The 16,800-nt window shown below is 42.4% G+C and overlaps 1 protein-coding gene across 1 annotated transcript; it reads left to right on the plus strand.

Annotated features, from left to right (window-relative positions):
• Positions 1–14,517: 14,517 nt before the first annotated feature.
• Positions 14,518–15,458, plus strand: LOC124144525. Its single transcript, XM_046513967.2, has 2 exons — positions 14,518–14,898; positions 15,015–15,458. The coding sequence occupies exons 1-2, from the start codon at positions 14,540–14,542 to the stop codon at positions 15,202–15,204; spliced, it is 549 nt and encodes a 182-aa protein (XP_046369923.2). The 5' UTR covers positions 14,518–14,539; the 3' UTR covers positions 15,205–15,458.
• The last annotated feature ends 1,342 nt before the right edge of the window (positions 15,459–16,800 follow it).

The raw sequence follows: 16,800 nt of genomic DNA on the forward strand, positions 1-16,800 counted from the left end.
CAAAGTGGCACGTGTCGTAGCTATACGTAAACCATTTAGTGAAACCCACAAGCTCGGGGTTTTGCCGACATATACCGATGACATTTATATATGGGCTTCGAGCCAAAGTACAGCATTTTCTTCAATCGAGGGACACAACTCAGTACATGTGCTTAGGTCACCTGCTCTCAAATAAGGGGCGGTCGGGTAGCCTAGTGGTTAAAGCGTTCGCTCGTCACGCCGAAGACCCGGGTTCGATTCCCAACATGGGTACAATGTGTGAAGCCCATTTCTGGTGTCCCCCGCCGTGGTATTGCTGGAATATTGCTAAAAGCGGCGTAAAACCATACTCACTCACTTCTGCTCTCAAATAAAAAGAATTTGATAATTAACAAGGCTTGTCATTTATTTTTATTTGAAAGGTGACGGTTTTGCTTTTTTCATATTTGCAATATAATTTTATCATATTATATCTGCTTTCGCACTTAATGCTTAAAACGGTATCAGTACTTGTGTAATTATATCCAAGAATATGTTGTATAATTTACATATTAACAATCAATATATTTGTTCTTGTTCAAGGTGATCAAGATGCATATTTTGTATAGTCTTATGAAATATATATATCGTCTACAGATACAACTATTTAGATTTGTATTTATCATCCAAAACTGGCTCCCACAGGAGATATCGCTTGGGTGACATCAAGCGATATCTACATTGTAGATATCGCTGCAATGAAATTGCATCACAATGCTTTGCAGACCATTGTGACCATGACGTCACAATCATCACAAATGCCTCTGCTGCTGAAGTTGTCAACAGTACTTTTTAGACTAAATACACTGTTTATTACTGTCTATAAACTGAAAAAGTTGGAAGAATGATGTTGGATGAAAACTAAAATCTCACCCGAGTGTTTTTTTTGTATCAAATATATGAACACTCGTTGAAAAGTCATGTTGATATATTTGATATCAAAAGACACTCGGGTGAGATTCTCTATATGTCTGCTTAATATGTTTACTGTAACGATAACACACCTGGTTCGGTTGAGTCAACAGAAGTCTACGCCAATAGTGACGTCACCATCTTGTGTGTACACAGGGCAGCGATAGACCGCCTCCGTGGTCTAGTGGTTGATCGTCCGCCCGGAGAGCGGACGGTCCGGGGTTCAATCCCCGACCTCGTCATACCAAAAGACGTTAAAAGATGGTACTTGTTGTTACCCTGTCTGGCGCTCCACATTAAGGGGCTAAAACAAGGACTGGTCGGCTCGGAGTCAGTAGACTGTGTCTGACTGTGTCATGTTAAACTGCGGCATGGTATCTCAGTGTGCTAGCACTATAAATCGGCATCAGTCCGGTCTAGTACAAGCAGCCACACACACACACACACACGTACATGCACGTCGCTATATAAGTGCAATAATCTTGGACGCGACGTTAAACCCCATTTCTCCTCACCCACCTCAAATGCAAGTAATACGCCCAGCGGCCCTGTGTGTCAACATCTGTGTCCCAGACAAGTAGGTTGTGCATGTATCGACAGGCACATCGGATATAGGAGCTACTGTGCATCCGTCTGACTGTGTTCTTGTGTTCCGACAACACTTAATACAAGTGCTACAATCAGTGAGGATGGCCTTGACACCGCTGGAGAGAAAGACATGACATGTTTACGCGGCAACTATTCTGCATATACACATGCCTCCACACCCCTTGTTTTGCAGTAGTAGATTACCATGTGCAACCTGACACGCCGTGACACCTGCGTGTTTTACTATGGGACTGACCGACTTTTTGATATTCTAGGGGTGGGTGGTGCTGGACAAAAACGTATGTGTCTCACTTAAAACTATAGGGGAGACCGACCCATTGATAATCTAGGGGTCGGGTAGGTGCTGGGTATCCTAACAAATACGGAGGTCCAATAACATGGTTTGGCTCTATCTTTCAGAGGAAACCATTTGCCTGGTTGAAGCTGTGGCCGATGGAGGATGTGGTCCGAAAACTTACGATTAGATTTGCACGTGGGACTCCTTCAAGAGAGATGTCATGGAACGTTACGCTAACTTCAATTGTTGTTGGTTGTTGGTTTGTTGTTTTACGCCGCACTCAGCAATATTCCAGCTATATGACGGCGGTCTGTAAATAATCGAGTCTGGACCAGACAATCCAGTAATTAATATCATGAGAATCGATCCACGCAATTTGGATCGATGACATGCATCAACCAAGCCAGCGAGCCTGACCACCCGATCCCGTTAGTCGCCTTTTACGACAAGCATAGTCACCTTTTACGGCAAGCATGGGTTGCTGAAGACCTATTCTACCCCGGATCTTCACGGGCTCGGTAAGGTTTGAAGTTAGACTTCAATATAATGCTCTCGGTGGTGTATGGGAGGCATCACAGCACATCGCAGGGCCCATTTCGTAGTCGCGGATATTAATTTAACAGGTGTAAGGTACCGTGAAGAAGTAACCCGTCCTCAATTTCCTTCTGACCCATGGACGAAACACCACTTCACATTAGGACAATGTGGTCCCACACTTCAGTGGACAACAGAACATCGTCACACTCCCTTGGCCTGCTGGGGTGAAATGAAACGTAGCTTGTGCCGACTTCAAAACCAACCGTTGATGTTGCTCCAGCTGCGACGGGCCTTGGTCAGATCTGGAATGACACCTCACGATCCTTCCTCAACCATCTTGTGTCGTGGATGTGGTTCCGTTGTCAAGCTTGTGTCACTGCTGTTGGTGGCCACACCCGATACTGACTTTTGAAATGACAACTGACCCCACGTCACTTTCAGTTTAACATGAGCACCCCACTCAGACACAATTTACTGACTCTGAGCCGACCAGTCCTTGCTTAGCCCCTTAGTGTCGAGTGTCAGGCAGGGTAACAACAAGTACCATCTTTTAACGTCTTTTGGTATGACTCGGCCGGGGATCGAATCCCCCACATTCCACGGGCAGTCGCTCTTCCACTAGACCATGTATGATATGACGTTTACAGAGAACCTGGTTGACACTGTATGATGAATTAATGTTTCATGGGCTTCAATATATTGTTCTGTTGCCAAACCGTTCTTTGTGTGCGTTTATTAAATACTTCGCATAGCCAGTGATACACAGGAAGTTCTTCCCGTTAGTACATCCCTTTCTCTCGCTGGTGAGTGCACGGGTGCCTTTCTGCCTACACTTCCCAAGGATCACAAACAAGTATGACTAACATTCGCAACTATTCGAGGACCATCACACTATTGACGAATGAGTGAGTGAGTGAGTATGGTTTTACGCCGCTTTTAGCAATATTCCAGCAATATCACGGCGGGGGACAACAGAAATGGGCTTCACACATTGTACCCATGTCGGGAATCGAACCCGGGTTCTCTGCGTGACGAGCGAACGTTTTAACCACTTAGCTACCCGACAGCCCCCACTATTGACGAGTTAGGATCAGTTGAAAACTGCAGGTGTGTTTCTGTACAATATAGACTACAGGGGGATTCCATGATGAATGCAAATGATTCAGTTCAAACTAACATTCATCTGGCCTCATTTTAATTTTTGTTATAATGTATGTAATAATCTGTGGTAGCTCCAGATGGAACAACTTGTGAACTCTTATCTGTGTTTCACGGTCTATAAATTGTGCAGCGCAAATCACATGCAAAACTGCGTGCATTTTACCCCTTGTCCATCCTTTATAAGCCATCATATAATAAAAACGACCAAGCATTTCACGCTCGACTTTGATTTGGTTGGTTGGTTGGTTTGTTGTTTAACGCCGCACTCAGCAATATTCCAGCTATATGACGGCGGGCTGTAAATAATCCAGTGATTGATATCATGAGCATCGATCCACGTAATTGGTTGATGACATGCATCAACCAAGTCAGCGATCCTGACCACCCGATCCCGTTAGTCGCCTTTTACGACAAGCATAGTCGCTTTTTACGGCAAGCATGGGTAGCTGAAGACCTATTCTACCCCGGATCTTCACGGGTTCACTAGACTTTGAAAAAGGACAGGAAACACGGTTCGATTAACTGAACTCCGGGGAGGCTTTACCACTGGGATGCTCCAGGCCGGATCAACGTCAACTGCAGTGGCGAGGCACTTTGGATGTCATGTGTCTACCATCCCCATATTGGTGGCTAGGCATCAACAGACAGGCAGTGTCCATGACCGAGGGTCACTACTCAAGCGCAGGACTGCCTGTGTGTAACAGGTAGACTGGTGGGGAGGGGGAAGCATCATGGTGTGGGAGGCTTCAGTTATCATCACAGGAGAGATCTACACGTGTTCCGAGGGTCACTTCTCAAGCGCAGGACTGACTGCCTGTGTGTAACAGGTCGACTGGTGGAGAGAGGGAAGCATCATGGTGTGTAGAGGCTTCAGTTATCATCACAGGACCGATCTACACGTGTTCCGAGGGTCACTTCTCAAGCGCAGGACTGCCTGTGTGTAACAGGTCGACTGGTGGGGAGAGGGAAGCATCATGGTGTGTAGAGGCTTCAGTTATCATCACAGGACCGATCTACACGTGTTCCGAGGGTCACTTCTCAAGCGCAGGACTGACTGCCTGTGTGTAACAGGTCGACTGGTGGAGAGAGGGAAGCATCATGGTGTGTAGAGGCTTCAGTTATCATCACAGGACCGATCTACACGTGTTCCGAGGGTCACTTCTCAAGCGCAGGACTGCCTGTGTGTAACAGGTCGACTGGTGGGGAGAGGGAAGCATCATGGTGTGTAGAGGCTTCAGTTATCATCACAGGACCGATCCACACGTGTTCTGTCAGCATGTGGCTGCTGTCGTGGTACAGGGATGATGCTCATCGTAGTCATGTGAGGCCTCTCTTCCTGGGTCAACCTCAACTCAACAGGGTGGGCTTATACCTAGAAGACAGCCAACATAACTCATCCAACAAAAAAGGGGGAGTGATTGCTCTCCATGCCGGGCTTATACCAAGAAGACAGACAACATAACTCGTCCAACAAAAAAGGGGGAGTGATAGCGTTCCATGCTGGGCTTATACCCAGAAGACAGCCAACGTAACTCATCCAACAAAAATGGGGGAGTGATAGTGCTCCAGGGTGGGCTATATCAAGGAGACAGCCAACGTAACTCATCCAACAAAAAGGGGGAGTGATAGCGCTCCAGGGTGGGCTTATACCCAGAAGACAACCAACGTAACTCATCCAACAAAATGGGGGAGTGCTCGTACTCCATGGTGGGCCTATAACCGGGTGATAGCCAGCTTGACTCAACTAAAAATAATTAGGGGAGTGATATTGCTGCATGGTGAACCAACATCACACAATAAGATGGCTGCCGCGGTGAAAACCTGTCAGTAGCACAGCGGACAGAAAACAATTGTACAAATCCCCGAGGTACGACCTGTTGACTTTACAAGTTTGTTTTACACTCATTAGCTCTCGCGATCGGGACATGCCTTATTATCATGGGTAAACTGGTTTAGAGGGATGCTATTGTATGCGGGAGAGAAGGAAGACCAATCCCTAAAACAGCACGTATCAGATGCTCTCGGCAATGAATGACATGACACGCTTTCCTGTATTACAATTTTGAGTTTCCTCTGTACATTTAAAAAAAAGTTAATATCTGGGCTCTGGGCATCTTCCCTAGGCAAGTGAGTTAACTGACTATAAAAGTCCAGTTTCCACCCTTGCTGAACTAGGCTGGTATTATGGAGTTACATTTTTGCTGGACTAACGAGTCTATGCATAGTCCAATCAAAATCGCGCACCGAAACCGAAATCCGGTTCGTAAACTGTCGTGCAGATTTCGGTCGATTGCAGGATTTGCAAAGCATGTGCACCGCCAACTCGTTGTCAGTAGATATTTTTGAAATCTTTTCATGTTTTTAATCAAGGTGCTCACGTGATTTGATGCATTTCGCGATGTAAGACCCGTTTTATCACAATATAGATCTTGATTATCGATCAGATCGCCCTGACTCGGCGTCACCATTTTGTGTGAAGCAAACGCAAGTGATGCGAGAGGTGGAATCTGATTGGTCCATAGGAGAGGCTTAGAAGGGACATAACTGGTAATAGCCACTGGTGGCGCTACGATCGAGCCCAGTAATTCCAGCCTAGTTCGGCAAGGGTTGAATCTAAACCTTTAAAGTCAGTTAACTCTCTTGCCTCGGGAAGATAGGCTGGCCACATCATTGTTGGAATAGCATTTCACTGCATTGTGAAGCTTGATGTGTGGGGTGTCAAATTGTCATCCTGAAATAAACAAAGTCTGTGGAAATACAGTAAACTACGTTTATAACGAACACGCTTATACCGAACTGACGGATATAACAAACTGTTCTTTTGGTCCCGGCCTTTTGCCTTATATTTTAGCATATATAGTTGACGGATATAACAAACACGCTCATAACGAAATAACGGATATAGCTTACTCACCTTGTGGTTCTGTCTGTACTCTGTCAACGATAATGTTTTTAGTGTATAGTTCAGTTTACAATGTTCTCATGAAAAGTTTCGTTCAAACTTTTTGGAGATTTGCTAAACTATACATTTTTGGAAAGGTTAGGACCTACTGAACCTGAAAACCAATGTTCCCATTTTTTTCAATGTCTCTATGGCGGCCATCTTGGAATTTCAAAATGGCGTCTACCAATAACTGGTTTTCTACTATATTTCAAAAGATAAGTCAACTTAGCTTGTAATTTTCTTGGCTAATTCTATATTTTTGAGACAATGAGCACACTGGAAATACTTGCAGCAATATGGAAAAGATTTACAACAAATTAGGCGAAAAAGTGGCTCCTTAAGGGGTAATTTTGCATTTTAGTAACAGGTAACAAGTAGGAAAGGTGATTCTTCATGTACTTATTTTTAATGAGGGTTAAATCATAATTTCAGCAGGTTCGTCACTTAAATGTTGTAAAGGTAAAATAGTGGTAAAAATGTTGGCAACACATACATTATATGTATGTACTTGTGAGGCCCCAAAATATGTCAAATAAGAAATAACTTGTAAATGATAATTCTAATCTGGCTTCCCATGGGCCATTTTTGTCTATATTATTTGAAATTATGATTACGTCTTTGAATCCAACGCAATCATGTCAGATACTGCAATGAAACAATGCATCTAACCTAAACGTGGGGTCCTGAAGGGATTAACGTATTTGCTGAAAAGAAGCAGGTGGTATGATATTTGAGTTAGCCTAGGACTGGTAGCTTCTGAGTGTTTGACTCCTTGTATGTCTTGTAGAAGTGTATATTCCAGCTAACCACGGATAGATTTATAAATGAAAAAAAAATCAGGCTGCTAGGTAAGGCATGTTTGCTTTGTGGCACATCGGTGTTGTTATTGTAGGATTGCTGTATCTCTCAAACCAGTAATTCATCCAGCAGACAGTGTAATTAGAACATTAACAATTAGATTCCTACCAGACCTTGTTGTTAGCAGTAAAGGAGCGAGCATCACTGCAGGATGGAGAATTCATCGTAATTAACAAGAGGCAACTAAACTGCACAACAGAGACTCTGAGGAACAATGAGGCTAATTGGCATAGGACTTGCTACTCTAATGCCACTTGCAACGTGCTAGAGGTCACTACCAACGTTCATTTTTTACTGGATCGCATATCCATAGGGAACGGGGGCGTCATTCAGGCGTTGATACAAGTGAACCATCAACTACTGCTGCGGCAACAACACAGTCAGCGACACGACCGCTGGACAGAGACTTGTGGTTTTTTTTCTGTCAAAAGGGGTTGTGACCAAACGTTGTGTGCAGTTAGAACTGAGAATGCAGGTCAAGCTCTGAAAAAAGATGTGTTCCTCTCCTCCAATCCAGAACTTAAAACTAGACTTGCATCTTGCATCGCCGAAGGAGATGCCCACTCTGTTGATGTCCAATATCACAAAGATTGTTGGACACAACATGTACTTCATGTTCTGAGAGATGAAGCCACATCTAGCAAAGGAGATGAGAAGCCTGGGTGTCCATTACAAATTGCAAGTTTCATTGAACTTGTGGACTCATTGATGTCCAAACCAAACGTGGTGCTTATCTTTCTATGGCAGACACCAGAATACCTATGTGAATACGTTAGGAGGAGCACACGCTTTGGCAACTCAAAAACCTCCTTATACTAGAAAATGGCTGAAAGGCAAGATATTGTCTCAATTAGCAAGTGTTAAGTCCGCTCTGCAAAGCAATAGAAGAAAACCATCTCTCTTGTACTGTCCAGATGCCTGGGAGGTAGAGATGATACAATATGCAATAACTTCTGATGACACAGACAACATGAAGATGGTCTACAGGTATGCACAGCTGTTCGTCAGAGTATTGCAGAATTCACTAAGCTAAGAAAGAGCAGTCACAAAATTGCATTGCCGTTTCCAGCACAGTAGAAGATGTGCCCATGGAGCTGTATACACTTATCCGCTTGATTATGGCAGGGCCTGCAAACAAATTAGAAACTGAAGTCAGAACACATGTAGTAGATGGAGCTGCCCTCACCATCAGTCAAAACTTGATGTTTGGTTTCAAATCCAAGAGACAGGTGACATACCGACCAAAAACTGAACAATTAGGATTTCGATCCCAGCATGCAAGAGAAAATCCTCAAGTGGTGGTTTGGTTGGTTGGTTTGTTGTTTAACGCTGCACTCAGCAATATTCCAGCTATATGACGGCGGTCTGTAAATAATCGAGTCTGGACAAGGCAATCCAATGATTGACATCATGAGCATCGATCCACGCAATTTTGATAACATATACACAAACATGGCAGTAAATGAACTGGCATTAGAGCACTTCCTGGAGGATAACCCTCATCTGAAAGTGGTGTGCATTGAGGCAACGGCACATGTAGAAGATGCAGTCCAGGACAAACATACGAAGGCCGAATATGTGAAGCAAGCCAATGCTCACCTGTTGCAAGTTTTGACTCAGGAGGATCTGGTGAAGAAGCTTCAGGATTGGGAAACAGATAAGTCAAAGAATGCTATGTTTAGATCATTAATGAACTACCTGCATCGTGTAGACATGCGGTGACAAGTCCAAGCTCATACATGTCCTAGAGAAGATGGTATCAGAAAACAGTACAAGGGGACTCTTTGACAGACGAAGAGGCCACTGAAGTGGCCAATCACAGCAAGCAGATTGCAGTTGTAGACGGAATGGTACTTGTCCAGAAGCTGACTAAGAAACCAGCAACAATGGTAACAGTGAGAGATCTGAGCCAGGTTCTCTATGAAAAACTGATGAATCTGTTGATGAGATTACTCTTGTATTTGACACCTATAAATCTGATTCCCTGAAGAGTACAACCAGGGAAAAGAGACGCCATGGTCAGGACCCAGTTCAGTACCAAGTCAGAGATGAGATGAGTATAAAGCACATAACAATGGGCAGATTCCTATCACATGACAAGACCAAAGCAGATTTGACTGTGTACTTGGAGAAAAGTACTCTGGACTACAGCAGAAGTTCATCCAAGCTTGTCATCACTTCAGCATCTGGTACAACCAAGACGTACAACTAACATATTTTTCATCGGACACTGATGTTCTGATCCTACCCATAGCCAACTATGATTTGCTACCAAAGAGCACCTCCATTTCAATGACATCGGGTGTTCTGCAGATCAAACCATTCTGGGATGTTCTAGGTCCATTAAAAAGGCTAAAGCTTTACCTGCATTCCATGCTCTCTCAAGCGCTGACAACACTGGAAAGTTTGCAAGAGTTGGTAAAGTTACTTGGTTCAAGATCTTCCTCGAAGCTGATGATGACACAATTGAAGCCTTCAGGATGCTTCCATATGACGTCAAACTATCAGAAGATCTGATGACAAGTTTGGCTAGGTTTGTGTGTTCTGTTTATTGCCGACAAGAATCAAAATTAGCAACATTGCGATGGCACTTATTCTGCAAGTACATTGCGGACAGTGATAAACTGCCACCCACAATCGGTGCCCTTAAACAGCATATAATGAGGGTACATGTACAGGCTGGAGTTTGGGGCCAGGCAAGCATTGAACAACAAGTTCTACTGGATCCGATGCAATATGGCTACCACAAGGACGTCGGAGGTCAGCGCTTAGACCGACTACCACTGATGTTCTTCCTGCACCAAAGGCCATTATCGAGATGGTGAGATGCCAATGCAAAGGAGATTGTTCGTCACAAAGGTGTTCTTGCAGGTCAAAAAGCTTAAAGTGCACTGAACTCTGCTCATGCACTACCCAGTGTGAAAATGATGAAGACTCACGTACTGAAAACCGGGATTCGGATGACAATGATGATGAAAACAATGATTGATACATTATAGTGACAATCATAAACTGTGCCCATAGTTGATGTTGATTTGAAGTTAGATGAAGATTGTTTGATAGAGGTGTCAAGATGTCAATCGCAAGCAGAGACACTATTTCAGTATATTTGTTGTAAATTTTAATATTTTTGTGGTTAAAAAATGGTTATTCATAATAAATATCTGACTTTACATTTTACTCGGATGATTGTTGTTAGTCTGAGTGGATTCCTGTTGACTTAAATCATATGTTTATTCAGCAATACTTACAATATGTGTGGCCTAGAGGCAGAGTTATCGAGCAAGTTTTGGTTTTTGTGGTCGCCATTTTGAAAATCCAAGATGGCCGCCATTAAAACCCTGAAAAAAATGGGAACATCAGTTTTCCTATTCACTGTATCCTAACAATTCTAAAAATATATGGTTTAGCAAATCTCCAAAAAATTCCAACGAAAATACATAAGGAACTGGACTAGTATAGCGAACTGTTAATTCCAGAGCGGAGCTCCTCACGTGTCACAAATCTGCCCATCAAAACATCCGCGGCTGTTTAAAGCGTCAATAAACAACTGGAGGCAAGTGGTTTACTTCTGAGCAATGACACCTTGTCCTCATATTACACCCTCAATTAACAATAGTTGGCCTATAGTGTGTACCTGATATATTCAGTTATGATAAGAGACATTTAATATAATTATGTATTTCTGATTTGAAAGTTCTGCAAATTCAAATAAGTTATCTGCAATGAACTAGTGATGTGTAACTGTACATGCGGTATGTGTTGCATGTATGGCTTAATATGACTGCTCAAACTAGTACATAACTAATATGCAGCCGTATCTTTGAATGCTATAGTATGTATACTAGTATATCATGTTATATTTTATTACAGGGTGATTGATTGAGGGATTGATTGCTGAATCGATGGAATAAATGTCACCTCTACACAACAACCGCAGCTTGTCATCTTTCGTAATGAACTACCCCTGCAACATTCAACGTCGCACTCAGCAATATTCCCGCTACATGAGGGCAGTCTGAATGTTGAATTCGCCATACTTCTAAACTTTTGTTTGATAGAGGCTTCAGCTACTCTCGTTGGATAAAAGATATATTGACAGAGGTGTACACATGTCTGACATCGACGATGCATGAATGTCAACTGACAAACATATTCAAACATCAGGGGCAGTTAATTCTAATCATCGCTTACGGTCAACAAACAAGGTGAGGTAAAGCATATTATAGTGCAAATAAAACGTCCAAAAAATATCAATGCACAGTAACTTAAGTTAACATTCTAACACTGAAAATAATCAAGACTGGACCAGACAATCCAGTGATTAACATCATGAACATCGATCCACGCAATTGGGATACGATGACATGCATCAACCAAGTCAGCCAACCCGACCACCCGATCCCGTTAGTCGACTCTTACGACAAGCATAGTCACCTTTTACGACAAGCTGATGAGATGCTGAAGACCCAATCGACCCCGGATCTTCACGGGTCTATTATCTCTTATTATTCTTTTGTCGGTGAGTATATCATAAATGTATAGTAATAATAATAGTGATAAATACTTAAATAAACCATTTTATGTTGTGCTGTTGGTAAAAGATGGCTTGATTTCGATGACTGCATATTTTTTTGGTTCATTGCCATCGAAAAATATAACTGCATGCACTTCATATAATTTTGTTTTTAAATGTTCATTCTTAAAGTAAATAATTCATCTTTCCCATGTTCATGAAGACATCACCTCGACTTTAAGGTCGTGATTCACAGTTTGCACGTGCATGTTCATGCACAGCGCACTATTTCAATGTTTACATGTTTATTAGGATCCTGGAGCATGATACTCATACAGGTGTTCATAAAAACTATGTTTGTTTAACCTGAATAGCACTCACGTGCCGCGAGTATATACTGCAAAGAAGAATGGTGCAAAATGAGTGAGTGAGTGAGTGAGTTGGGTTTAACGCCGCTTTTAACACTATTCCAGTTATATCACGGCGTGTCAGCTTAATGTGGGAGGAAAGCCCGAAGTGATGCAGGTCTCAGACGTTTACCACTTCGGTCAAACCCACGAGCACGGGTATGGTGCTGACAAACCGGGATTCTAACCCACAATGGCGTGCCCAAGGGACGCAACTCTGCACAGCGAATCGCGGCGCCTTAGACGACTGGGCCACCCGTGCCCCCGGTGCGAAATGAAGTTGCCAGACAATTTAATGTTCATCGAAACACATACAGCATATTTCATGTGTCGAGTGAAATGTCATGTTTCTCTCACCGAGTAACGGGGAGAAAGGAGGCATTTTCACGAATGGCGTAGCCAAGAGTGAAAATATCTCGTTTCCCCCCGTCACATGATGAGAGAAACGTGATATTTCACGAGACACGTGGACTATCCTATTTATTATATACTTTTTGTGTAGTTATCTACGGGAAAAGTTATTTCATTGCAAATGTGAAACCTTGAAACGTAAATTCTCCTTACCTAACACACAGGGACGGTTCAACACCCCTTGTATTTGCGACGTAATGAGTAGTTCCATGTTTGCAAAATCTTATAAACATAAACAAAAGTAACAAAAAGTATGTAGGGTCACAAAAAAATCATATGTTTAGATATGATTATATACAAAATCAACTTCAACAAAAAAAACAATCTTGAAAGGGTTATGTTCATTGCAATGAAACTATCACTTTTGACAAAAGTGGGTAGGTTGGTTTCACTGTGTGAAGGTGGTTTTCACTGTGTGTAGGTGGGTTTCACTGTGTGTGAAGGTTGGTTTCACTGTGGGTAGGTGAGTTTCACTGTGGGTAGGTGGGTTTCACTGTGGGTAGGTGGGTTTCACTGTGGGTAGGTGGGTTTCACTGTATGTGAAGGTGGGTTTCACTGTGTGTAGGTGAGTTTCACTGTGGGTAGGTGGGTTTCACTGTGGGTAGGTGGGTTTCACTGTGGGTAGGTGGGTTTCACTGTGTGTGAAGCTGGGTTTCACTGTGGGTAGGTGGGTTTCACTGTGTGTTAAGGTGTGTTTCACTGTGGGTAGGTGGGTTTCACTGTATGTGAAGGTGGGTTTCACTGTGTGTAGGTGAGTTTCACTGTGGGTAGGTGGGTTTCACTGTGGGTAGGTGGGTTTCACTGTGGGTAGGTGGGTTTCACTGTGTGTGAAGCTGGGTTTCACTGTGGGTAGGTGGGTTTCACTGTGTGTTAAGGTTGGTTTCACTGTGGGTAGGTGGGTTTCACTGTGAGTGAAGCTGGGTTTCACTGTGGGTAGGTGGGTTTCACTGTGAGTGAAGCTGGGTTTCACTGTGGGTAGGTGGGTTTCACTGTTGGTAGGTGGGTTTCACTGTGTTAAGGTTAGTTTCACTGTGTGTGAAGCTCGGTTTCACTGTGTGTAGGTGTAGGTGGGTTTCACTGTATGTGAAGCTGGGTTTCACTGTGGATAGGTGGGTTTCACTGTGTGGGTAGGGGTGTTTCACTGGGGGTAGGTGTGCTTTACTCAAAGGAAGTTAAAGAACATATGAAATATTAACTATTGTCAAATGAAAAAATCAGGTATTTTGTAACTTCTTTTGAGTAATATACATAGCATTAATGTGTTATGCCTTGCTTTATAAAATGTAGTATTAACGTTACGAGCTAAACATGTTATGTGAGATAATCTACTACAGCCGAGTGACAGCCATACATACCTAATAGTCAGTGAGTGAGTATGGTTTTACGCCGCTTTTAACAATATTCGAGCAATATCAAGGCGGGGGACACCAGAAATGGGCTTCACAACATATCTTATAAGTTTAATAGGCATAATATCGCTGATACGGTTATTATAAGGGAATTTGTTCCATGTCGCTAAGGGCCCCTCCGGTATTTTTCCAATAAGGTAGTTTATATATATTTCAAATGTCGCTATATTTCAGCAAAGATGAAAGCTGTGGTGGCGTAACTCCATTGTTGTATATTTTTGTGTGTCGTCACATTATTTCTCTTACAGCAGCCGCCAATGCAAACATCATTACCCGAGTAAAAGATTGTTTTTAAAGGAAGGTGTGCAACAGGCCATAGATAAACATTTTTGAATTACAAAGAAAACTTAATACTTTCCGAGGAAAATCCACGATAGGATTCGCTGAGATGGAATAGTCTAGAATCAGTGACGTCACTACATTATGACGTCACGTCATTGTCTCAACCATAATCGTGAAGACTGGCCGTGTCTTTTATAGATGCCAATATATTTGTCTAAAATGGGCTGCAAACAGACCAAGGTTAAACCTTTCAAGCAGACATCTCCCGAGGAGGCTCTGACGGGCAAGATCAACTGTCCTCACGAGCTGTACTACGCCAAGTGTCAGGTGACACCGCCCAAACCCCGCCTGTCAGGGACGGAGATTCTTCAGCAGCTTCGAGATGAGGGCTTGGTCCCCGACCGTCAGTCCAGCGGAGGAGTGGCCTTCTCTGTCCCCGCCGTGGAGGGGGTTGTTCCCCGTGGCAAAGCTCCCCGACGTCTGGAGCAAATCCCAGTGCGATGCTTCTACACAGCTGAGAGGAGGAGACAGAAGGCTGATCTGTTCCGACTTGACAGGTAAAATCTTTGGGACGAAGTGTCTCAAAACACTTAAACCATTTTAATTACTAAACATGCCTTTGTATTGATTTCATATCGAACTAATTTCATATTGAGTGTCTTTTTTTATACAGGTTCGTGGAGCAAGTCCAAAGGAAACAACTGGACAGAGAGATAAAGCACAAAGTTGTCAAGGACGAGAAGAAACGTCGCCAGTTCATCAAGAAAATGAAGGCGGAATATCAGCTCCAGGCGAGGGAGGAGAAACTGGAGAGGCTGGAGGAAGAGCGGGCTGCGAGGAGGAAGAAGCCAGTCAAGAAGTAGACTGAGTGGAGCGAGTTGATGATGGTTGTTAGGATGTAGAGAATAACGGATGATACAAGTACATCAAGAACATTATCTGAAAAAAAGAAAAGAAAAAAAAGGAACAAAAGAAAAGCAACAGGCCAAGCGAAACAGGGAGCCAGAAGATGCAGTAGAAAAATATACAGTTCATACGCTTGCAGTGTCGATAATTTGAAAATCCTTTAGTTTTTGACCAATTGTTAATCTATAGGACCTCCTTTATATAACATGTTATATAATATTTATAATGAGCGTAGGGCAATCATATATATGAACATTAGTAATAATATGTACATACTTTCTATATACCAATTATGTATAGTTTATGTATAATTGTTATGGTTGTTGTTTTAAGTTAATAATAAAATATTTTATGTAGTTCATATCTTGTCTTTCTATAATCTTGATATATAATGTCGACAGTTATTCGAAGGCTGGACATCACTCTAAACAGAGTGTATAATTGTGTATAACTGTACATTATTATGGGAAATTCAAATAAGGATTTAAAACATTATACTTTGTTTTCTGGTCTTAGCAATTTACTGTCTAATGCTGCAACATGTGTTTACTTATTCACGTCGTCACACATTGTCAACAGAAATAAAAATGATCGATTTTGAAATATCAATATCTCCTATAATCGAGTATCTTGCTCAGTTTAACAGCTTTCATTGTAGTAAACTATACATCCAGTATAGTTTACTACAATGAAAGCTGTTAAACTGAGCAAGATACTGTCAAAAGTTTTACCGATATACAAACAATTTATGTGTGTAGAGATTGTTCACATGGCTAAAAAGACACGAACAGTATTTTGAAATGTGTCAATATTTCACATAATAGTTGCATATGTCACCACTATGAAAGTAATTAATTGACAGAAATGTGATTCACGGGGTAGGATCGGAACTTTTACAGGACTTAACCAGATAAAAGGCATTATTCGACTCGTGTACGATACCCCGTGTTGATGGTGCGTTTGCACAAATATTTATAGGACGGGAACACCCAGAACATATTCAGCCTTCTTTCAATTTCTCACCTGGGTAGCATGGGTACACACAGTTTCGCGTATAACACGCCTAAAAAACTAACATTTAGTTCCCGAAATAAAGATATCTCCTTAAAAAATAGGTATCCACAAAAACAACAATTTAAATAAAAATTAAAATGGAGCCCAGAACAATGCTAAATTTCAGGAGGCTTTCTAGACTTGCCAGATCATTCGAGACTCGAATTGGATTCCTTTTTTCATATATTCTCAGTGTCTGGGAGACAGACTACACTCCTGACTTCTGGCGCAGTCCCATATCATGAGTTCTTCATGCAGGGATGTATTTCTTCCCATGGGACGATTAAAACAGTTAAGTGGATGTTGTTGATGCAAGTGTTTGAAATAATTTAAAAACCCAACAAGACAGTCATTCAGGTGAACCCATAGGTGTTGCCTGCCCATCTTCAAAGTTTGAAGATCCAGGGTAGAATAGGTCTTCAACAACCCATACTTCCCATAAAAGGCGACTATGCTTGTCGTAAGAGGCAACTATAACGGGATCGGGTCGTCAGGTTTGC

This window comes from Haliotis rufescens, unplaced genomic scaffold (genome assembly GCF_023055435.1).
Source record: "Haliotis rufescens isolate VD_foot unplaced genomic scaffold, xgHalRufe1.0.p SCAF_7, whole genome shotgun sequence".
Taxonomy (NCBI): domain Eukaryota; kingdom Metazoa; phylum Mollusca; class Gastropoda; order Lepetellida; family Haliotidae; genus Haliotis; species Haliotis rufescens.

What these genes read in the sequence shown, in the direction of transcription:
- LOC124144525 (XM_046513967.2), top strand. Translation starts at nt 14,540, where the DNA reads ATGCCAATATATTTGTCTAAAATGGGCTGCAAACAGACCAAGGTTAAA. An exon ending in GATCTGTTCCGACTTGACAG is followed by an intron (nt 14,899 to 15,014) that starts GTAAAATCTTTG and finishes TTTTTTATACAG; the next exon opens with GTTCGTGGAGCAAGTCCAAA.